The sequence below is a fragment of the Peromyscus leucopus genome, chromosome 1 (genome assembly GCF_004664715.2).
Source record: "Peromyscus leucopus breed LL Stock chromosome 1, UCI_PerLeu_2.1, whole genome shotgun sequence".
NCBI lineage: Eukaryota > Metazoa > Chordata > Mammalia > Rodentia > Cricetidae > Peromyscus > Peromyscus leucopus.
The window spans coordinates 94,237,761-94,261,467 of record NC_051063.1 but is presented as its reverse complement, the minus strand read 5'-3'; the positions used below and the strand labels follow the sequence as shown (position 1 = coordinate 94,261,467).

Here is a 23,707-nt window from a genome sequence, read left to right as displayed (position 1 = left end):
TACTGTGAAAGGAGACAGTCTTCTAAATGGCTCCCCAAGCTCTCTGCTTCCTGGCGTGAACGCACTTGTACAAGCCTCTCTTTCTAAGCATGAACTGGACATAGAGACTTATTTCTGAGTAAGGGGTTGCCACTTCCAAGATCAAGTCTAAAAGATTATGACTGCTTTCGCTCTGGCTCTTGTTCTCTGGCTCTTCCCTCACTGCCTCTCATGGGAACTCTGAAACAGACTGGGATGTAGGACCTGAGTCCCAAGTAAAGAACTACCATGTATGAACTTGTCTGTGTAATCCTTTTCTCACAGTTGTGACTAAATGCCTGAGAAGAGAGAGAAGATTTGTCCTAGTTCAGTCTGAAGGAATAAGCTCATCACAGCGAGCAGGCTTGGTGCTGGGAGCAACCAGAATCCGTGACTGCAGCAGCATCAGGCTTCTGGCTCATGTCACTATGGACCCGGAAGCAAAGAAAGGGCAGGAAGTACGGCTGGGCTATAAGCCTTAAAGCCCACTCTAAACCCATTTCCTCTAGGTAAAGCCTAGTTCCCAAAGCTCCACAACCTCCCAGAAGGGCAGAAGTTGGGGGGGGGGACCAAATGTTCAACCACACAAGCCCACGAGAGGTATTTCATGTTAAAATCATGACACTGACCAACTTCAATGAGACCACTTGCAGTAGAGACAGCCCTGAGGGTGATGTATATAATACTTCTGCATCTGTTTTACTTTTGTTAAGTATAGATTATGATGAAGTCCTTTTGCACAAGCAGTGTAGCTGGAAGTTTTCCTGTGTCCTGCCTGGCCCTGAGGTCCCATAGCCACTTACAAAATAATCACTCAGAGGTTTATATTAACTATCAACTGTATGGCCTATGGCAGGCTTCTTGCTAGCTAGCTCTTTCATCTTGAATTAAACCGTTTCTATTAATCTATGTATCGCCACATGTTCGATGGCTTTACCTGTGTCCCATCACATGTTGCTCCTTGAACGGCAGTTTGGTGCCTCACCCCTCCCTTCCTTCTCCTCTCACTATCTCTCTTGCATTTTCCTGCTTGGCTCCATCCTGCCCTGCCATAGGCCAAGGCAGCTTTATTTACCAACCAACCAGAGTAACACATATTCACAGCGTACAGAAAGACATCCCACAGCAAAGCAGTATTTATTTCTTCACCTCTCAGGTTCTTCTTACTGAGAAAATGAGAGCTGGTAATACATTTGTTAAAGGCACACAAAGATATGTGTTGTTATGTAGAGGTAAGAATATACTTTCAAATATGTTAATAATAAATTAAGGTTGTAGTAGTTGCTGTATTAGAGAAAAATGAATGGATTAGTCTCAGCAACAAAATATTAGTTTAGAAGTAGATAAGCTAAGGATATCAAAACTGGAAAAATATTAGTTTCAGACAACACTCCACTATACACAACTATATGATGAACACTATTCAATTACAGAATGTCATACCTTACCTAGCACCTGACATCTTTAGTCCAAAAATCTGAAAAATCAAACTTTTACCAAATATGAAACTGTTTGAGAGTCAACATGATGCCCCCAGGGGAAAATGCCACACCATGAAACTTTATCTCATGTGCAAAGTTATTTTTAAAATATTGTATGAAATTACCACAAGGCTATGTGTACATGTATACATGAAACATAAATAAATTTCATATTTAGACTGAGTCCCTCTAATATATCATTATGTAGATGCAAGTATTCCAGACTTCAAACATAATCTGAAATTCATAACACTGTTGGTTCCAAGCATTTCAGTCAGATAAAGAATTCTCAGCCTGTGGTAGATTATCTGACATTTTTCTTTTTTACTTTATTATCTTTAAACATAGTTGTTTTCTCATAATGGGTTCTGTAACAGGTAAAAATGGAAATGTACGTTTTTGTTTGTTTCATTGTGTGTATGTGGGGGTGGGCAGGTTCTGGGGGATTGGACTAAGAGCTTTGTGCCAGGTAAATGCTCTGCCACAGAGACAATCCCCTGTGCCCTCTTTTTTTGGTTTCATAGAAAAGTGTATTTGTCTATAGGGAACAGCAGCAACAGTAGAGAGAAGAGAAAGTGTGTCTATGTTCTAAAACGTGATTCGTGTCTGTTTCCGGAGTGGCTCCCCGGCCCCAGCCTGTATTTACAGTCTGCCAACAAGGCTGCTATCAGTACCTGGATCCCTTCTAGTGCTCTGTTTATTTTGGCTTCCCAGAGATTAGGTCTCAAGTCACCAGGTTCTCCATGACCTCCTGTTGCTCTCTTTATTTCACTTGTGCCTGGTTCCAGAGCACCTGGCAAGGTGGCGTGTTTCCCTGTAGGAAGATTTTGGACTATGGGGCTGGCCACGTCTCAGGGACTCTGGCCCTGGTGTCAGGCAGCTTGGAGGCTTGTATATGACTGTAAGCAGAGGAGCTGTGTTAGGGTCCAGTGTTTGAAAGCCTCCTCCACTCTCTGGACTGCCGAGAGACAGACAGGCTAGGGAGGCTGTGGCAGGGTTGGAGGTAGGGAGGGCAGAGTCCGGAGAAGATTGCAGTAAGGAGAGGCCTCCGTTTGAAGGACTCCGTAGTCTTTTTTTAATTAGGAACCATTAGTGGCTGGCTTCTTTGGTTCCCTGGCATGAAACTTGCCCTAGCTGGACCTTCCCAGCTCTCTCTCATCTAAACTTCAGCTTCTAAGCATCGCACCGTAGTTTTGGGTGGACTCTTGGGCTCCTCTGGGTTTTTATCAGTTTTCTTGGATTCTTCATTAGAGTTGATGTCATCGGCTTTCTCCTCCTTCACAACCTTGGTTTCAATCATTTCCTTCTGTTGATTCTTGTTTGTGAAAGGGAAGGCCTTCACATACCTGTAGGTGTACACATATATCACAATGAGACGCACAGCACAGCGAATAGCACTTTGTCTACCACAGGACAGGCTGGCTCAGTTGCCTGGGCACCTCTATTTTGATGTTAATATAGGTATACTTAAATATATCACTCCCCCATTTCTAGTGGACTCATTCCTATTGGATAGTACCGATAGGATCAACTCTGGATGTCTTCACAGCACCTTCATCCAAAACAAAGACACCCTCCCCCCAACTCAAATACAGCCTAAATTTTCCTCTAACGACCTCTCCTTTTTTATTTCTTGAGTGTGGTGCCCACTGACCGATAGCTACTGTCTATCTAGATGACACACTTGTGCTGAGGTCAGGGAGCAGGGAGGTCTAAGAGGGGTGCCATCTCCATTTTGACCAAGTGCCAGTAGCAACCATGAAAGAACACAAGCTAGGTGCACAACAAACGTGACAGCAAAAGTGACAAGATCAGAGATGTGCCAAGAGCCTCACCTTTTCACGTAGCAAACAGCCAGTGCAGCTGCAGCACCAAAGAAGAGGAGGGCCAGCACCAGCAGGGCTGTGGGGACACCTGCAGGCGAGACAGACTTGTTGGTCTTTTGCTTGCACATTGTGTTGTCTGTACGTGTAAAGATTAGTTTTTACATGCAATGCGGATGAGACATGGTGCAGAAGACCCTTCTCTGTGACTATTTTTAATCATATACATATAATTTTATTTTTATAGTGTGTGTGTGTGTGTGTGTGTGTGTGTGTGTGTGTGTGTGTAGGTAGGCAGGTGGGTGTGGGTTCTAACATGACACCGTTCGCATGTGCAGGTCAGAGGACAACTTGTGGGAGTCAGTTCTCTCCTTTCATGATGTGGGTCCCAGGGATTGAACTTATATCATTGGGCTTTGGCAGCAGGTGCCTTCACCCATCCAGTTACCTTACCAGGCCTCTATTTACAGTTCAGGGAGTTCTGTACTTTTCCTTTATCATTGCAATGTGCAAAGTAGAATTTGTTTCTTGGAGCCTTGAGACTAGTCTCACGGTCCATGTAAGAAACAGGCATTTGGATTAAAGTCATAGGCCATGCAGGTATATATTTTTGTGTCTATAGTAAAGGATAATAATTCACTCGTGAAAAGCAGTGAAGCTCTCTTATGCTCATGATGTGTGACCTGACCCTTGCGGCTCTTTAAGAAGCTAATTCCGAGTCTATTGAAGCGGAGCTTGTGTTAAGCTTTTATTTGTGCCTGGTAGGTGCTGAGTGCCTGGTCTGGGGATGAGCTGGGTGATGTGCATTTGTCTGCCACACACAGTTGCCCACGTCCAATAGACCCAGAAGACATTCACCTCCAAACCCAGCTGCTTCATTCTTGAATGCTTTTCCACTTTCAACAGATTGTTCGGTTGTCGCAACTACGGTGTTAGGTTCCGTATAAACTTCCGTGTTACAGACCACCTTCGTCTTCCGTACCATGATGGTGGAAGGTGGAGCCCGGGTGGTAGCCGGAGCCCGGGAGGTAGCCGGAGCCCGGGTGATAGCCGGAGCCCGGGTGGTAGCCGGAGTGTGAGTCATGAAGTCCGGGGATGAAGCCGAGTAGGCGCTGCTGCTGACAGGGAACTCCATTGTGGGTGTTTGAGTGTCAAACATGGGATCGAATGTGGTGATGATTTCTGGAATGCACGAGTTAGCCCAGATGTCTGTTGGGAGAAGGAGAAGTAAGCATGGCAGACCCCACCAGGGCCTCTCACTGCAGTCAGAACTCAGGTCTCCCCAGATTCAAATCTAATCTCAATTTCTTTCCTTAGCACCCTGCAGTTGTCTGATCGGTCTTCGGTGACTCAGCCAAGCTGACATCAAGAGGCTAAGAGACTCAAAAGTTTGAGCTCTCTCTCAATGGTCCTGCCATCCCACTAGCCCTCAGTTTTTACTACAACTTCTTAATCACCCTGGCTTTTTTCAGTGATTCCTTTTCTACCTTTAAAACATCTCTCTGTAGTCAAATGCTCTACCATTGAGCTATAACCTCAGAAATAAGGGAACGGGTGGTTGACTGCGGGGGGGGGGGTGGGTGGACAGTGGGGGTGGGGGTGGGGAGGTAGGGAGACAACGACACACGACCAGAGTGGGAGAGCAATGAAAGAGATATCTTGATAGAGGGAGACACCATGGGGATAGGGAGAAGCCTGGTGCTAGGGAAGTTCCCAGGAATCCACAAGGATGACCCCAGTTTAGACTACTAGCAATAGTTGGAGAGAGTGCCTGAGCTGGCCTACCCCTGTAATCAGATTGGTCATCATATAGCTTTCATCCAGTAACTAATGGAAGCAGATACAGAGATCCACAGCCAAGCACCAGGCTGAGCTCCAGGAGTCCAGTCAAAGAGAGGGAAGAGGGATTCTATGAGCAAGGGTCAAGATCATGATGGGGAAATCTACAGAGACAATGAACCAAACTAGTGGGAACTCATGAAATTTTGACCAACAGCTGTGGAGCCTCCACGGGACTGAGCTAGGCCCTCTGCATAAGCGAGACAGTTGTGTAGCTTGGAGGGACCCCTGGCAGCGGGATCAGGATCTGTCCCTGGTGCATGAGCTGGCTTTTTGGAGACCATTACCTATGGTGGGACACTTTGCACAGCCTTGATGCTGGTGTGTGTGTGGGGGGGTTGGTCATGCCTCAACTGAATGTACCAGGCTTTGCTGACTCCCAATGGGAAGCCTTACTTTTTTGGAGGGGATGGGGTGGTTTGAGGGGCAGAAAGGCTGGGGGGCGGTGGGAGGAGGGAAGAGAGGGGGATCTGTGATTGGTATGTAAAATAAGTTTCTTAATAAAGAAAAAAGCCAAACTTCTGTCTGCTCTTTGCTAGTCAGTTCTCCCCTAGGCTTCAGACTTCTCTAGACCAGGTGTCTAGACACATACTCTTGCCCTTGCCTGATCTTGTCCCAATTCTCATCACTTTGCCCCCCTCTGGATGGACTGTGAGCTGTCTGGCGGCAGGACACTTGTTTGATTGGATTATTGTGCCTGGTGTACAGTACATGTTCAGTGAACACCTGATAAAGAAGAAATGAGGAAAGGAAAGAAACCAAATCGAGGAAGGAGTAACTGAGGGGGGCAGCATGGGGGAGACATAAGATATCACTTTAGAATAAGATCTAAAATAAAGCCTCTCAGTGCTGGGGCAGGGGAGTGGAGAGGAGAGAGTAGTGCTTTCCAATCTGTTGGATGGAGTTTAGAGGAAACACATCTGTCTGTCTTCTAGTTCCGGGTCAGCGATGGTACCAGATGTTTAGCTATCTTGTGTAGCACTTATCAAATCTTCATTTACACAGGAAGGTGCTGAAGTTCATGGACATCAATCACAGTTAGGAAATGGCAGAGCTACATAATGTCTTACACCACAAATTTACATCTATTTTAAACCCCTGGTTATTTATAGCACTGGATGCCACTGGCCAGAATTACAGCTGTGCAAGAAATTCCTTCAATAAGTTGATTTGCTTTTGAAAATTAAATGGGTCACTAGTCAAGGTCATGAATACTGCTGATAAATGTTCAACTCCACATGCATCAAGTCAATGTTTTATCCTATTCATGGTAATTAGAAAACAGCCCTGTTCAAATAAACATCATTGTAGACTCTGTTGCCTCATGTTTCCCATTCTTTAGTCTTTGCTAGGCTCTTCCCTCAGAAAATGAGCATTTTTTTTAAAGCAAGGGTAGAAAACCCAGAGGGCTCAATAGACTGTTGCGTTCTAAAACACACAGACTCATGAAGTCCAGTTCCTGCCTCTGGTCGGAGGAACTTGGGTGGAGTGTGGAGGACTGATGGTGTTCGTTCAACAGATGCTTACGGGGCACCATCTCTGTGCCAGGCAGTGCTCTAGATGCCACTGACAAAGTCCCTGTTCTCAAGGAGCTTCTAATCCATTGGAAGAGTACAGATAACAAAAGATAAGCAAGCCACGAATTTCAGAAGATTATAAACAGCGAAAAGAAACTTAAACGTGGTGTCGTTTAGACTGGTAAGGGCAGAGATGAAGGATGGCTACTTGGCTAGGGTGATGAGGGGACGTCTCCTGGGGAGGCCGTACTTAACCTGAGACCCAGTGGTTAAAAGGACCGGTCACTAGAGATCTAGGGCAGACGCCGGAAGAAAACAAAAAGTACAAGAGCGAGAACTCGACTGTGCTGAGCCCATTCAATGAACAAGACGGCCAGTGTGGCTGAAATAGAGCAGAGCTCATCTGTAGGGCGAGGACAGGAGATCCTGGCCAGCAGGATGTGTGTGATCTGAGAATGGAGACGTGGGAAGGTAGAGTCAGGTCAGGAGAATGACAAGGAGCATAGCGTGGCTCCAGAGAATGGTGAGAGGTCACTGGTGAAGAAATCCTGCAAGCAGGAGGCCAGGCTGGAAAGACAGATCCAGCCGGGATATCAAGATTGCTAGTCACCCTGTTAAAAGGCTTGGCGTTTACTCTGCAGGACAGGCCATTTTCTACTGGGGTCTACAACCCTTTTTAGCCATATTCAAGAGTTTTCATATGCATCTATTTTTATATGCAAAAGAAATCACATGCTACATACTAAATTATTTGGAAAGTCACCCAAGGCTGTAGGGCAAACAGAAGAGTAACAGTTACCAAATGGATGAGGTGGGGAAGGGGCCAGGTGCAGGGAGAGGGAGGACATCCAGGAGCGGAGAAGGAGGGTTCTTGCAAACTGCACAGAAATAGGAGAATCTAGAAATGCCTGGTTCCTTAAACTTAGAAAGATTAGGGACAGCACAGAAGTCCACCAATAGAAGATGGGCTGAATAAATTAGTATACAGACAGCCACTGGAGTACATTAAAAACACAGCTATTAAACATTAGAAACGTCTCTATGAGCCAATCCAGACTAATGTCCAGGCTGTAAGTGGAAAAAGCCATTCACAGAGCTGTGTGTCGAGAGAGGTCACTGGTCACTCTGCAGTCCCCTATATAATAACCATTTTCAGCAAGGACCACAATGATAGTTTGGAGTGAGAATATTTGTATAGTACATATCATATGCTGAATTACCTACTAACTACAAAGGAGAAAACTTACCTTCTCATTTCATTTTCAGTCTGTTAGTCACTGTCTTAATCAAATAATCAGTTAGAGCAATTGGTAATGGGAACTACTGACATTTGGCGCTGTTTACTGTGATGTGATCTCAAGTACACAACACCACCTACAGCAGGAATTGAAGCCTCTTAACTGTTCACGGTGTAGGAAACAACAGGGCTTGAGAATACAACGTACAGGAAAGCAGGAGGAAACAGACTGTCTGAGTCCCCTTCCTCTCTTCTGTTTGGTGGGAAGGATGAGTACCATAGCACTGTGCTGCCAGCAGGTGGGGGAACAAGGCAGCTAGGAGACAGGGCCAGCTCCCGGGAATAGAGACCAACTCCGAATAGAGGCCAGCTCCCGGGAATAGTGGCCAGCTCCCGGGAATATGGCCAGCTCCCGGGAATAGTGGCCAGCTCCTGGGAATAGAGGCAGTTGGTGGCCAGCTCCCGGGAATAGTGGCCAGCTCCCGGGAATAGTGGCAGCTCCTGGGAATAGTGGCCAGCTCCCGGGAATAGATAAGCCGGCACACAAATCACTCGGTTTCTAGCTAAGACAGGCAGTAGGGACAGAGAAGGACGGAGACAAGTCATCATGTTAGAAGGAGAATTAACTGCAAGTCTTGACTCTGCCACTAAACCCCCCACCCACACACACACACACACACACACACACACACCACACACACACACCCACACACACACACACACACACACACACACACACCACACACACACACACACACCTACACACACACACACTACACACACACACACACACACACACACACACACACACCTACACACACACACACACACACACACACACACACACACACACACACTGAACTATTGGTGAAGGTGGGGAGCAAGAGCCCTTCTTATGTCAAAGCCCTTTAGTTCAGAGAACTGTTTGGAATTCCTGGATTCTATTTTGCTGAAGATGGTTGGTGAGCATTTCTTATCTTTCAGACCTTATGATTAATATTGATGTCTCTCTGTGTGTACACGATCACTTGCTATCTAACCTTCAGAAAGCCGGACATATGAGTATATGTGAAAAGAAATGAGTCAAGTAGCCTTCTTATGACACAGAGAACAGCTGGGTTTTAGTTGAAGGAAATGTTCTGAGAAATGACTTAGGAAAGCCATTAGGTTAGGGCAACCAAGGCCTGTGGGCAAGATGGTCAAGATGACTGCAAATCATGAGCAAATCAGCCCTACCCTCTAAGTTTCAACTTCTTCCTTCATAAGAGGGAGATCGGGCCTTACTTTCAAGACGTCAGGTGCAGCATGTGACTTGTGTGGGACAGTGGAAAGAAGTGTCAGAGTTAAACCCAAGTGTGAACCTTTTCATTGAGACTCTACTTTGAATGTGGCTCAAGTGTATCCCCAGTGCTTATGTGTTAGAATCCAGTGTGGCAATGCTAAGAGGTGATGGGACCTTTAAGGGGCAGAGCCTAGCAGGAGTCCCTAGAGGGCACTGAAGAAATCAATGAGCTCTCCTGGGACCCTGGTTGGAGCTGGGAGTGCATTATACTCCCGAATCCCTCTCTGGCTTCCAATCTCAGCACATGAGTGCTCACTTTTTCTCCTACACAGTACTGACTTTGTGATGACATGAAACCCTCTCCATAGTCAAGTAGTTGCTGGGCCATGACCTTGACTCTCCAGAACGATGAGCTAACCTTCCTTTCTTTATAAACTTCTCAGCTACAGTTATTTCATCATAGAAATGGGGAATGTCTACCACAGAAACATTAGACAAGTGGACCAAAGTCCCCATAGATATATTTCCTTGTTTGAAGACAGGATGATAAGCCTTCCTTGGGGGAAGTTCAAGGTTCTTTGAGATAGCTAACCTCGCAATTGCTTTGTCCAGAGGGGATGCATCACATACATATAGACATCTGTTTCTTTCCCACTTCCTGTTTATCTTTTAGGAAACCCAGGCAGTGGAGGTGATAACCTTGAGCTTCTGGAAATGCCCTGATCTTATGCTACCACTCAGTCGTAGTATCCTCTCTAACATTTTCCTCTGAGGGGCACATTGCTCCGCTGAGCCTAGTCTCGGGACATTTAGATGACCTATTACTGCTTCTGCTGCTGCTCAGGTTGCTAGTACCAGACAGGCCCCAGATCCTGAGACACCCAGAGATGTGCCACATGAAGCGGCTGAAGGTCTGACTTACCAGATGAGTTGTGACAATAAGCTCTGAACTTTTGGCTGAGGGGAACCTTCCAAATCAGGACCCCTTTCCCATTCCTCCCACACTTGGGGTTTGGGAAAAGCCGAGGGATGACAGTGATCCGTCCTCCAATCCACCCATAGCTGTAGAAGAATACAGAATACACATGGGTTGAATAGACAGAGGTTAGAAGGCAGCAAGCCGACTGCTGAGCAGAAACATCGGCTTTAGTGAAGCTCTTTCCTTACCTGCAAGTCTCAAAGCCGGACTTCTGCGCTACTTCCAGCTGGTCCTTGCTGGCCAGGGTTAGTCCCAGCACCTTACAGGCCTCCTCGGCTTCTGTGAAATTCATCTGTGCGCTTGCCTTTCTGGCCACAAGGGCGACCCCCTTGTATCTGCATGCAGAAACGGAAAGCTCTGGAAAGAAATCATAAAGTCCTCAGCTGGCTTCTGGCTTTGCTCCCAGCCCTCAGGCTCTCCTTCCTCACTGAGAAATCATTGTCTCGACCCGGGTCTGTGAGGCTGGTGCTGGTCTTAGAAATAACAACACAGGCCAGGACCAGCCCACAAGGCCTGCCTGCTGGGTGAGGTGCTTGTTCTGCTTGGTCCAGGCGGTAAACCTCCAGATCAAGAGCACACAGAGCACTCTGTACTAAGGAACCTGCCGATCACATGAGGGCTTGAGCTAGCAATCAGCTCCTGGGGTGAGGTCTAGGTGATTTAGATGCTGCAAACATTGTTTTTTAAGTCTATAAAAGGAAGCCTCTGAGACTTTGTGGAGATAGAATTCAGGGTTCTGGTTAACAGAATAATAATTAGCAATACTCCAAAGTAATGTGGCTGGGGACGTTCCTGTTTTGACAGGGGCTGGCCATGTGCTTGCTGGAAGAGAATGTGAGTTCTCTGTTTCAGGTCCTTTTGGCCACGGGAGGATAGGCTTACTCAGAAATTCCTGAAGGAGCAGACAGGAAATCATGCAGGGCAGGGAAACTAAATAAAGGAAGTTGAGTTTGAGTCAGGGCGGGGCTTGGTATCACCTACGCTGCTCTGCAGCTCCAAGACCTTATGCCTTTATCTTTGTGAGCTCATTTCCTTGTTTGGAATATAGAGAGCATCATCTACTGCATAGGGTAGTGGGAGTTACAGGAATAAATTCTAACAGGACTTAGCATAGCATCTGCCATATTAGGAACTAAGAGATAACTAAAAATAACAACACTGCCATTTAGTCTTCTAAGCATTCGAGTGTATCCACCACAGATGGATTTCCCTGGGAAGGCTGAGGCAGTAGGACTTGTCAGAATATTTTTTTCTCAAAATCTAGTGGATTTGGGAGCTCTTTTGACCAATTTGACTGGAACTTATGGACCTATATAAAATCACCATGTTGTATTATATTCCAGGACCTTACTCCTATTGAACTTTATCTATGAAGGTCCATAAGAAAGGCATTTTGGCCTTGTAAGTAATGTCCAGCGACCTTTGGCCCAACGACCTCATGAACCTGAAGAGAGCCTAATGGCCCAATTGTAAACTTACTTAAAACATCATAAACTTTTCTTGTCACACAGACAGATAGACAGACAGACAGACAACACACACACACACACACACACACACACATACACACACACACCCCTACCTGCTGGGCTTTATCTATGAAAGTCCATTTCAAATTCCCAAGCCTGTGCAAAGCACTCCTTGCCTCTCCCGCTGTTAATTGGCTATTGGGATCTTGGGGACAAGTCAATGCTTTTGTCTGTGAACTTATACCTTGTCAGGCCTGATGTTTGGAATTAAACTAGGTAATATGTACCTAGCAAAGCTTGGATCCACAGGAGGCAATCAAGTATAGAAATTTCATGTTTTCCAGTTTCATTTAGAAATTCTAACAAGGAACAATATGTTCTTGGGAATCATTTAGGGTGGAGTCAACACCAAGCGTTAGTATTTACCACCTGCATGGCATCAGACAAAGCCCTTGGCCGTGCTAATGCCTTTTTTTTTTCATATAGAAAATGTTTTATTGAGAGGAATCAAAGAAACTCTATATACTTGATTCTGCATCTCTCAGTAACAAATCCTTTAAGAAATCCTGTCTGTGCCCACTCACCACATCATCACAGAGACCAGAGGGACCTTCTGCTGGTAGCCAGCTAACTTTCTCCTCTTTCCAAGAGTTTAATTTCCTTAGAAAAATTGCCATTAGTGAGGACGAAGCAAATAGGTCAAGTCATTGTCAAAGAATGGTTTCTAAGGTCTAGGGATGTGGCTCAGTTGGGAGAGCTTGGCTATCATGCACAGTGCCTTTGTTCACTCCTCATTGCTAAGACTGGACACGGTGCTACTCACCTGTAATCCCAACATCCACAAGGTGAAGGCAGAAAGGATCAGGAGTTCAAGATCATTCTCAGATACATAGTGAATTTGGGGTTAGCCTGGTCTATAAAAGACCCTGTCTTAAAAAAAAAAAAGACTCCAAAATAACTTGCAGAATGGCAGCATTGCAGGGGGAAATGTGAATGGTCTCCTGATGGGATTTCTAAGAGGACGCAGGTTTATCTGAACATGACAATTCTGGTATTTGGTAGTGGGGAACCAATCATCTAACTCTAACCTCTTATAAAAGTCAAGTCCAGCCAGGCAGTGGTGGCGCACATCTTTAATCCCAGCACTCAGGAGGCAGAGCCAGGTGGATCTCTGTGAGTTCGAAGCCAGTCTGGTCTACAGAGTGAGATCCAGGACAGGCACCAAAAACTACACAGAGAAATCCTGTCTTGAAAAATCAAAACAGAAAAAAAAGAAGGAAAAAAAAGTCAAGTCCAGCAGTATATCCACCAACACTGGACATCTGTCTGCTCTTGCTATTGCTCCTGTCTCGGGGCATCTTCAGCACTACAGTTTCTCCTTAACAGCCCTGTTACTTCCTTGCCCAGGACTGGAAGCAGTGATTTGTGGTTTCAGTGTTTTTCCTACTATGCAGAAAGAGGTTTCCATGTACGTGTCCTACAAACACAGACTCCACAGACCCCTCCTTCATAGCTGCTGATGGCAAACATTTAAACTGTGTTTTCCTACATATTAAATTTACTGCAAATTAAAATCTTGTATTCCATTAGTGGCAGAATAGCCTTGTGATTAAAACAATTACAGAGAAGTATAAAGTGGGTGATATTTAATAAGTTACCCATTCTTCCTTGGGCTTAGAGATTGCTTTAAATAGTCACAACCCTGGCTTGCCTCTTAAATGAAACCCTTTGAAAACAAACGACTTCTCATTTTTTATTTCAAACTATCATTATTAAAAATGTTCTATAACCCAAAATAAAATCCCAAGTGATGTAAAGGTAAATGTAAGTCATTTTGATGATGCTGACAATATAGTGAAAACATCTCTAGCTGAGCAATAAGACCCATAGCATCTTCTGTGACCTCAAGAGTCTCCCCCAATCCCAACAGTCCACTGTCAAGAGCCGAGTGGGCTTAGTTCCCAAGACCTTCTCCATCCTCACTTTAGAAACCTGGTAAGACACCTACCTTGCACTGAGATGGCACCTTGGACCAGGAGCCTAGTGGTCCAAGTAGAGGCGAGGAGCAGCGTCAGGCTAATGTGCTTGAGCATCGTGCAGCTCCTCAGAGCACTGCAGCTGGCCACAGCTGTAAGCGAGACAGATGCTCAGTCACCAGGCTGGATGAAGAGTTCTGGAAATATGTGGAGGATTTCCCTGCCTTCAAGCTCCTGATTTGTCAAAATCACTAGAGGAAATGAGTGACATCCCTTGAACGCCCTGGCTGTACTTTGTGGATGGCTTTCTGGAACATTTAGCTAATGCTGACTCAGAAAGCACACAAATGAGGAAGGCAGATAGCACGGTGTCAGCTGCTGAAGATTTCCCCAGTTCCCATATTCCCCTGTGGGCTCAGTTCCCACACTCTTCATTGTGATGGTTTGTAGAGCCCATTCATTCATACACTCCTGTGACTGCCTCTGCCTCTAAGAGAGACTGAAGGTGAATCGTGCTTCTTTCCTTTCTACCACCAGTTGTTTCCCTCCTTTCTCAGCTGCATTGCCTTGTAATGTATAGAGAAACAATAGTGAAGCTTATTATGATAGTAAATGCTCATTAAAAAAACACTCATTCCTTTGGCACTTCTTACATACATTGGACATATCAACATTGCCAGGAGATTCTTCCTTTTCAAAGAGACCAGACTCATCAAAAGTCTCATTTAGGTCCAAAGCCGCGGTTCAACAGTCAAGAGCACTTGCTGACCTTTCGGAGGATCTGAGTTTGGATCCCATAACCCACACTGGGCAGCAGCTCATAACCACCTGTAATTCCGACTCCAGGGCATTTGATGCCGTCTTCAGACTTCTGCAGGTCTCCTCACTCATTGCACACACCCACTCATAAGTATGCATACATATCAATAAATCATTTTTAAAATTCGTATTTGTAAAACACAAATTACAGACAATTTATTTTTTAATTAGACTTTTTTATTTTGATTGGTATAATAGTTATCACCACAGGGATTATTTATTTATTTAGGTTTTTCAAGATGACGTCTCTCTGTGTAGCTTTGGCTGTCCTTGAACTCACTCTGTAGACCAGGGTGACTTTGAACTCAGAGATCCACTTACCTCTGCCTCCTGAGTGCTGTAATTAAAGGCATGCACTACCACTGCCCGGGTTATTATATCACATTTTCCTTAGTAACTTCTGCTGCATTCTAGTGTAATTCAACACAGACTCCACCTTCTTCATCTGAACCATAAGAGAGCTATCCACACTGTGTAAGTCAGAATGCACTTGGCATTTCCAAATTGGATTTTCAAGTGGTTCATTTTCTTCAATAACTATAGTTAGAGCTTTTGAGTAATGTCTTAAGCAAAGGCTTGTGAGTTTTCTCCAAAATAAGTTTCCTTTATGGGAGTGGTATTGCCTATTCAAAGATTTATTTTTATTATTTTTAAACTAATGTGTATGTGTGGGTATGTGCACACGAGTGCAGGGATCCAGGGAGGTCAAAAGAGGGTGTCAGATCCCAAGGAGTTGGAGTTATAAGCAGTATGAACTGCCCAACATGGTGCTGGGAACTGAAGTCAGGTCTTCTGCAAGAACAGAACTTATTTTTAAATGCTTAGCCATCTCTCCAGACTGAGTATTGCCTGTTTAATTTAACACATGAAATCACAAGGATCACTAGCTCTACATAATAGGTCTGGGTAACAAATTTCGATATATGTGCAGAAAATACCAGTAATGAAAATCTGTTCTCTGCAAACACTGAACGCTTCGAAGAGGCCAGGGAAATTGCCCCTGAACAGCTCCAATGTAAACTTGTTACTTATTTGTGTACAAGCCCTGGGTACTACATAAACATATGGGACTCCAGCACCGTACTTCCAGAAAGAGAGGTAGGAATCATGTCCTTTGTAATTGTCTTTAACACTTAGCACCATGATAGAAAGAATACATGATCACAAGAAGAAGAAGGGAGAGAGGATGGCGGAAGGGGAAAATTAACTGTAGGAGACAAAGCATATGAAGAATAACTTACGAGAAGTCAGAAGACACTGGCTTTTGTAAACAAATGGACAGATGGGGAATTCTTGGATAAAAAGAGTCTGAATGATTATACTGGGGTTAAGCAGTGAGTTTCCAAAATAAGGAAATGATTTGTTAAATGACCTGGGTGAGAGAAGAATTTAGGCCCTGTTAGAATATGATTGGGAATAAATATTATTTTCAAGACAGGTTCTTACTACGTAGCCAAACTTGGCCTGGACCTTCTTTTTTTAAAAAATTGACAATTTTATATGCGTATATAATGTATTTTGATTATATTCACCCCATTGCCCTCTCTTATTATCTCCCTACTTCCTCCCAACTCCCTCTTCTCAGTACCCCCCTCCTGAGTGGGGACTCCCTATGACCCAGAGTTTAATTGAGATTGTTTACATGAGCATGGACATGGAGTTGTTTACTGTAGCATGGGCAACTTAGTGGCTACATTCCTGAAGAAAAATGATGACCTCTTTGGCAGCCAGGAACTGCCAACAGCTGCTCATGAGCACTTTCCCTGGCTGTGATGGAATGTGGATGGTGGTCTCAGTCGTGTCCAAGTGACCACAGCTGTTGTGCTTCATGACTGCAAGGGCCCCATCATGCCCCAAAGACAGCATCTCACAGAGCGCTTTCTCACACTACAGCTCTTATTCCTTCTGCTCCCTCTTCAGCCTTATCCCCTGAGTCTTGGGTTGGGGTGGGGGTGGGGTGAAGAGTGGTATAATGTTCTCTTTAGGTCTGAGCACTCAGCCGTCACCTATTCTCAGCATTCTGAGCAGTTTACGAGCCTCCGTGCTAACTGAGGTGGGTGATGGGAAACTTGATTGGGATTCACCACCTCCCTGAGTTAGAATGTGCTCAGCTTCAGCTCCTAAGCCTCTCCGTGTAATAAGCACGGTTGCAAAGTACTATTCTAATTTCCTTTTCCATTGCTGTGATAAAACACTCTGAGAAAAAGCAACTTGGTGAGGAAAGCGTTTATTTCATCTTACATTTCCAGGTTCCCATCCATCATTGAAGGAAGTCAGGGCAGGAACTCAGGGCAGAACCTGGAGGCAGGAACTAAGGGCAGGAACCCAGAGGCAGGAGCCAAAGCACAGACAATAAAGGAATGCTACTTCACAGCTTCTGAGAATGTTCAGGATGAGGAAGAGCAGCCATTGGTGGGGTCCACTTCTAAATAACAGCTAATGCTATCTCCAAAGAGAACAACAACAACAAAAAAAAACCAAACGAGAGGTGTTTGTACAGTTAGTAATGAGGAAAATTAAATGAAGGGATTATCCATTAAGTTCCAAAGGACAGCGTCAAATACGGCATGTGCAGGCCAGTTTTACTCCATAGTTATTAATGTCAGGAGTAAAAGTTCATAGGTCTCCAGACCACAAAGTACCATAGCTGGGCCCAATGTCAGAGACTGAGCTTAACTCAGAGCTGAAGATTTTTAGTTGTCTTTTAAATTTAACATGTGCAATTACAATTTAAATAGCATGGGGGGGGGGTTAAAAGTAGCAGCAGAGAAATACAATACAATCCAGAGTACTGGGTTGAGGATGATGTCCATATTTGGGTTTAAATCTTACTAATACTAATAACCCACATGTCTTTTGAGCATATTTTAAGAAGCACTTAAATTCCCTGGGCCTCAGGCAGTTTCATTGCCTGTCAAAGGACAGAGTTACATGAACTTCAAAGTAACAGTAGTTCTATGGTACCGAATATTATAAGGATTATTTTTAAGAAATGTACAGGTGGGCCAGGGTTGGTGGCATATGCTTTTAATCCCAGCACTCATGAGGCAGAGGCAGGTGGATCTCTGTGAGTTTGAGGCCAGCCTCGCTACAGAGTGAGTTCCAGGACAGCCAGAGCTACACAAAGAAACCCTGTCTAGAAAGAAGAAGAAGAAGAAGAAGAAGGGAGGAGGAGGAGGAATAAGAATAAGAAGAAGAATAAGAATAAGAAGAAAAGAAATCTACAGGTGGGCAAATGCATTAGTCACTGTAGTCTGACTACTGCAGCCGACAACCCCACGACTCAGTGGCTTACTTGACAAATCTTTGTGGTTTTCCAATGGCTGACAGGTGGTGATGGTAGTTAGTAATGGTGGGTGTGTATACTGAGGATTCCACGGCGCGGTTTATTCATAGATAGAGGCTGCCTCCACCTGTCTCCCGCGGCACTCCTGTCTTCTAATATCTCTGAGTTCTCTTCCTGCATCTTCCCAGTGAAACAGCAAATGTAGATAATGGAGCTGAAGATTGCTTTTGAGGCCAAGCCTGGAATATATCACTCCTGTTTAGAGTTGAGCAATCGGAACTTAGTCACATGTTCCCATCGAACCTGATTAAGGAGTTTTAATTCAGCTATGTACCCAAGAGTGAAAAAGAAAAATGACTTGGTAAACACGGAATGGTCTGTGCTTGAGTGTCCTTGCCTGGTCACCCGATATTGGGCTCACTATGTCTCCCTTTTGCAGAACACAATACTCTTCTCAAGGGAGGTCACCCAAGGTCCTACCCTGCAGAGAGTCCCTGATCTCTGAGTGATGCCCTTAGTTATCTTTCAGTTTCTATGATAAGTCATAACCAAGGTGACTTATAAAAGAAAACATTTAATGGAGGCTTACAGTTTCAGATGGTGAGTCCATGGCCATCACATGGGGAGCATGGTACTGGAGCAGTAGCTGAGAGCTTACATCCTGATCCACTGACATGAGACAGAGAGAGCTAACTGGAATGACTCAGGACTTTGGAAGCTTCAAAGCTTGCCCCCATTGACACATCTCCTCCATTGAGGCCACACCTTCTAGTCCTTCCCAAACAGTTCTACCAAACTGGAGACCAAGTATTAAAATAGGTGAGCTCCTGGAGGCCATTCTCATTCAAACCACTACATGCCCAGTATTCCAATCAGGTATAGCTGTGGCAATTTGTAGACTTGGACCTGTGGGTATAAAAGGGTGTATACCACTCCCCAATGTACTGGTGAGGCAGGATCTAGATGACCTCATGAAAGTTCCCACTTGTCAAGGGGAAGGACGGAAGTCACAGCAATCACCAGGCTAAAGTGGTTCAGGAATGCCAGAGAAATGGCATAATGAAGGTCACTGCTGTGGACGGGGTGCAGTTTGAGTGATACTCACGGGTGTATTTTGGTTAAATGGCAGGTTTCTGGGGGTGGTACCATATTAGGAAGAGGGGCTAGTGGGAAGGTTTTCTTGTGCAGTTCCTTTGGGAGCTCTTGGGAAGTGGTTGTTCTGTAAGGAGCAAGCCTGGCCTGGCCACCCCTTTTCCCTCTGCTTCTAGTTTTTTGACACGTACGTGACTGCTTGCTCCCACATCCACTGTCACTACCATCTGCCCTTCACTAGGAGTTCCTTGTCAGAACTGAACTGACAAAGGCACCATGACCTTAAATCCCCAGCACTGTGAACCAAACGAGCCTCTTCTTAAGCTGAGTGTGGTGGTGCATGCCTGCAATCCCATCAGTCACAGGGTGGAGGCAGGAGGATCAGGCGTTCAAGGCCAGCCTGGACTACAAAATGAGAATCTGTTTCAAAACAAACAATAAAGCAACCAAGGCTGAGGGGACTGTTGAGGTGAGTCAGTGGGTAAAGGTGTGCCTCACTAAGCCTAATGACCTTGTTCAACCCCAGGACCTCCATGGTGGAAGGAGAGAACTGACTCCCACAGGAACAAAACGGGATACTCTATCTTGAGGCTGACAGTCCCATAAAATGTAACATAGCAACAAGAGTATCTCATATTGAAAACTTGGAGGATGGCTATTGTCAGTTTTATCAAATCTAGAATCATCTAGGTCCTAGATTCTGGGAGACTCATCTCTGGGCATGTCTATAGTGGATGATCTAGATTAGGTTAATTGAGGTGTGAAGACCTGCCCACTGTGGGGGGCACCATTCCCTAGAATGGGATCCTGAACTATATGAAAAGGAGAAAGTCATCTGAGTACATTCTTCACTCTGGTTTCTGACTGCAGCTGCAGTGTGACCAGCTGCCTTTAGCTCCTGCTGCCCAGAATTCCCCACCATAGCAAGCTGTACCCTTGAATTGTGAGCCAAAGTAACCCTTTCCCCATCAGATTGTTTTTGCCAGGGTATTTTAGCAACAGGAAAAGTAACAGACACCTTTGGGGAAAGATCCAATCTTTCCAGATTAGATTCCGATTATGTTTTCTGGGAGAGATTCAGGTCTACAGTTCTCTGTGGATCTAATTCAGCATCGGAGAAAGATTAGGCTTCAGCTCCACGTAACAAAGAGGCGTTTGACTTCTGCCAAAGGTTTGGAAATGTGCGTTTATTTTCAAACTCAGCTATGTGACATTCTACAGTTCAACACTAGCACACCTACCTGTGTGAGGCTTAACATTAGGGACTGACAGCCGGTGACGTTAAGTCCAGGCTCTCCCTTGCCATCCCCTCGTCCCAGGCTGTACAAAGGAAACAGACTTCATGGTGGCTTAGGAAGTGACATCAGTGATGATGCAAACACGTCCCTCTACAATAGAAGGCTGGCAGCCAGACTCTCGGGGCTAAGCAGACCATAGGTTTCAGAGGCACCTTGAGTAGGAACTTTGGTTTCATTTGACTGTTACATCTGGAACCAAGGCTGACTTCCATGTCACTGGCTGTGTGGCAGCGGCTGTAACTGCTACAAGTTATCCCTAGTTTTCCTGAATAGGTGAACCAACAAGTGTGTTTTTAGCCGCGCTGCCCTAAACGTGGCTCTGCTCTTTGGAGATGTCCTTTTCCTCAACTGCCCTTCCAACTGGAGCGGTGTGGTTGCTGGTCTAGGCCAAGGACTCCTGCAGGCTTCCGAGGCCAGGGATGACACTGAAGCAGTTGACACATGATCTCCTCGACTTTGTCTCACCCAGAACAGGGGTGGGGATTTGTGGCCAAATGGGCTCACTCAAGCTGGACCTTCTTTTGGTGTGTGGGTGGGGTGAGATTAGACATTGACCTGCTAGAGTCCAAACGTCTGCTCTTTCTGCACCCTGTCTACACTGTCTTTGGCTATAAGGTGCTTATGTAGTTAAATCTCCTTTGGCTGTATCTAGTCCCATGGAAGACTCCAGGTAAGCCATCTACCTATGCCTGCAAAATCCCACTGCCTCGCTCTGAACCTCATTACCTTTAGTGACACATCCTTGGGCTCTTCACGATGCTGTTTTCTAGCCACTGTGAAGGATGTCCCTTCAAAACCAGCATTTTAAAGTGAGGCCCAGTCAGGGTGGGTTGGGGGTGGGGTGTCTCTCTAAAAGGAGTGATTGTATTTGACTTTGAGAATGGTTTCACTCGTGTTCTCTCAGAGTAAACAGAGAAAGATAAAAATAAGCCGAGGTCAGGAATCACTCATGACAGGTTTCTTGTGGAGATGGGAATGGTCATGAGGGTGGCGGTATAGGAAGCCTGAAGAGGTCACGCTCTAGGCTGCCCTTCACCTTGAATGTTCGCTTGTTCTTTTAACCAACATGAAATGATTCTCTCCAAAGTGTTTGCCATGGTAGGTACCTACCCAAGAGATGGTAAGACATCGTATTTGAGGGAAAATGTCCAGGGAGACAGATGCATAAATAAGTTAGAGAGTAGGTACAGGACAATGACTCAAGTTTAACAAGTGCCAGCAGCACTAAGTGAGGTGCCACCCATGATGTTGGGTATGGTAGAACAAGGAAGGAGGCCCTGAAGCCTGTATAGAGGGGTAGTGTTTGTGCTTGCTCCTCAGGAGTGGAGAGAAGAGGGCAAAGGCAGGGGAGATGCTAATGAGGTGAAGCACAGTGTGAGAAGCAATTTCATTTGAGAACTGTGACAGGTTTGGAACAGCTGAACGGTCAGGTGGGGAGGCGGATCAGACCGGAAGGCACCTAGCTGGGTGACCATCGGAGAGGGGTCGGGGGGTACAGTCCCTGGAGCTAGACCACTCTAGTTTGAATGACTTACATACTAGCTAGATATGCCTGACAAGTTGTATCAGTGTGTGTGTGTGTGTGTTGTGTGTGTGTGTGTGTGTGTGATTTATGCTTCTGCTTCCTTATTTGAGCATGGAGAGAAAGTACTATCCATTTCAGATTTCGTTTTTCTTGAGGACTAAAGGAATTACTATCTATATAACACTGAGACAGTTTTGGACTCACAATAAGTCCTGCATGAGTGTTAGCAACCAAAACATTGAAACAGAAAAGCAAGCACAACAGAAGGCCCATCTCCAGCTGAGGAGAGCTGAGTGAAGTGACAGCTGAACAGTGTGAGAGACGCTGTGCTGGAGGTGGGGTGCACTCCTTCGGTTTGCTGCTGAACGGGTCCTCGGAAGGACACATTTGGGCGGGAAATAGGAGAACGGCAGCCTTGATGTGCAACGTAGGGTGAGAGTCTGGAAGGCACACCTTTTCTTACCCAAGGGGTGGGTTAACTGTGTAGGGTCACGTTCAAATGCAGCACACAGCCAGGGAAGAGACTGTGCCGAACAGCAGCTCCAAACTGGCATCTGAAGACATGATTTCTTAGGGTTTTTCAAACATCTTCAGAGTATGTGGAGGGCTCCCTGTATTGAGGCCTGGTGACTACTGTTCCACACCTAGTGAAAAATAATTGATTGGCACAACATGGCTGCCACCAAGCAGAGCACACTTCCAGAGAGTGGGTGTGTGTGCACAAACATGTTGTGTGTTCTGTCCATATGTATAAAGATACGTTATATATTAACTCACATCTTCCTGTTTCCTTTCGAGCATGGGACTCCTTTTAGCCTGTGTACTTTTATGAGAGCGCTTTCCCACTCTCAGACAGGAAATGGTGATTCTGAAGGGGAGAGCGGAGGCTAAAGAACAGTCATGGTAAGTGAAGTGGGAAGACATCCACATGTGACCCCAGGTCCCAGGTCCGATCCTCACGGTCAGTACTGGTCATTAAGTACAACTCTTCCTGATTATGAAACACAGGCAGGAAAAGGGAGAGCAGGCTTCTCCCGTCCCCTGAATGAAGGGATTTCAGTTCTCCCAATCCATCGGAGCCAGGGACAGGACTCTTCCCTTGAGCTAGAGTCCTCCGTGAAGGCCACTTCTTTGTCCACCAGACCCTTTCCCAGAGCAGTTTTGCTGATCTCTTCAAAGCATGACTGTGTGTGAATAGCTTCCATGGAGGTGATGAGGGTGAAGAGAAAGCCTCCTTGTCCCCAGTGGGATGGATGAGTGGCCACATGTGCACACCGGCCTGACACACTGTACTTGGGGGCAGGGTGTTGGGTGAACGCACCAGAGCAGGGCATGGCTGAAGAATCCGACGTCTACTGCTCTGCTGGCTGCTCTTGCTGGAGTCCTGAGCTCCACCAGGAGTCCCGCTGGGCTGCGGAGCAGGTGGATCTCCCCGGGGGCCCGTCGGCCTGCTCTGTACAGGAGTTATAGGAGCTGTAGAGCCCAAGCACAACACTCAAGACCAGCATTACTGCAGCCATCATCCAGATCACTTGCCAGTGTTGACACAGTTTGGGATACATGACTTGTAGGAAGTGGACCAGTTCTTCAAGTTTGCTGTCAATAAAATAGGGATAGATTAGTATATTGGGCACACATCTGATGCCCAGAACCATACTTCCCTGTCTGGTGATATCTTCTATGCTAAGGCAGAGGTTCTTAATCTCAACAATACAGAGAGTCACCTGGCAGATTGTATTAAAAAGATCCCAGGCCTTCTGAATGAGAATCCCAGTTACGATGTAAGATCCCTGGGTGATTTTGGTGCACTGGTCCATACTTTGGGAAGCTCATGCAGATGTTTGTCAACTTCATTATACCCATCCTCTACTTTGTCCCTCCTTTTCTTCTCCCACTCTCTCTAAGCTCTGTTCTCTCTATCCCTCCCTCTTTGTCTCTCTCCTCTACTTTTACCACGTCCTCCCTCCCCCTTGCATATTTCTCAGCTTCTTCTCAGACCATTTTCTCTCTTTTCAGCTTAGTGAAAAGACATTTGATCAGAGTCCCATCCTAGAGGTTTCTGGAGA

The 23,707-nt window shown here is 45.6% G+C and overlaps 2 protein-coding genes across 2 annotated transcripts in view; both read right to left on the bottom strand.

Moving 5' to 3' along the window:
- Window positions 1-1,136: 1,136 nt before the first annotated feature.
- On the bottom strand, window positions 1,137-13,884 carry Lyve1 (lymphatic vessel endothelial hyaluronan receptor 1). Its single transcript, XM_028875834.2, has 6 exons — window positions 13,654-13,884; window positions 10,365-10,533; window positions 10,120-10,259; window positions 4,181-4,531; window positions 3,335-3,413; window positions 1,137-2,845 (listed from the first exon to the last, which is right to left on the bottom strand). Exons 1-6 carry the CDS (start codon window positions 13,736-13,738, stop codon window positions 2,659-2,661), a joined length of 1,011 nt encoding a protein of 336 aa, XP_028731667.1. The 5' UTR covers window positions 13,739-13,884; the 3' UTR covers window positions 1,137-2,658.
- A 6,101-nt stretch (window positions 13,885-19,985) lies between these two features.
- Window positions 19,986-23,707, bottom strand: part of Irag1 (inositol 1,4,5-triphosphate receptor associated 1) — a 108,426-nt gene continuing 104,704 nt past the window's right edge. The window contains exon 21 of the mRNA XM_028875835.2: window positions 19,986-23,237. Within this exon, the coding sequence (XP_028731668.1) occupies window positions 22,994-23,237 (244 nt within the window). The 3' untranslated portion in view covers window positions 19,986-22,993. The remainder of the gene's footprint in view (window positions 23,238-23,707) is intronic.

Excerpts from the sequence above, each read along its gene's own strand:
- Lyve1 (XM_028875834.2), bottom strand. The coding sequence starts at position 13,738 with ATGCTCAAGCACATTAGCCTGACGCTGCTCCTCGCCTCTACTTGGACC. Across the intron at positions 4,532-10,119 it reads TTATTGTCACAACTCATCTG|ACATCTGGGCTAACTCGTGC; the intron begins GTAAGTCAGACC and ends TTCTCCCAACAG. Across the intron at positions 2,846-3,334 it reads GCTGTTTGCTACGTGAAAAG|GTATGTGAAGGCCTTCCCTT; the intron begins GTGAGGCTCTTG and ends GTACACCTACAG.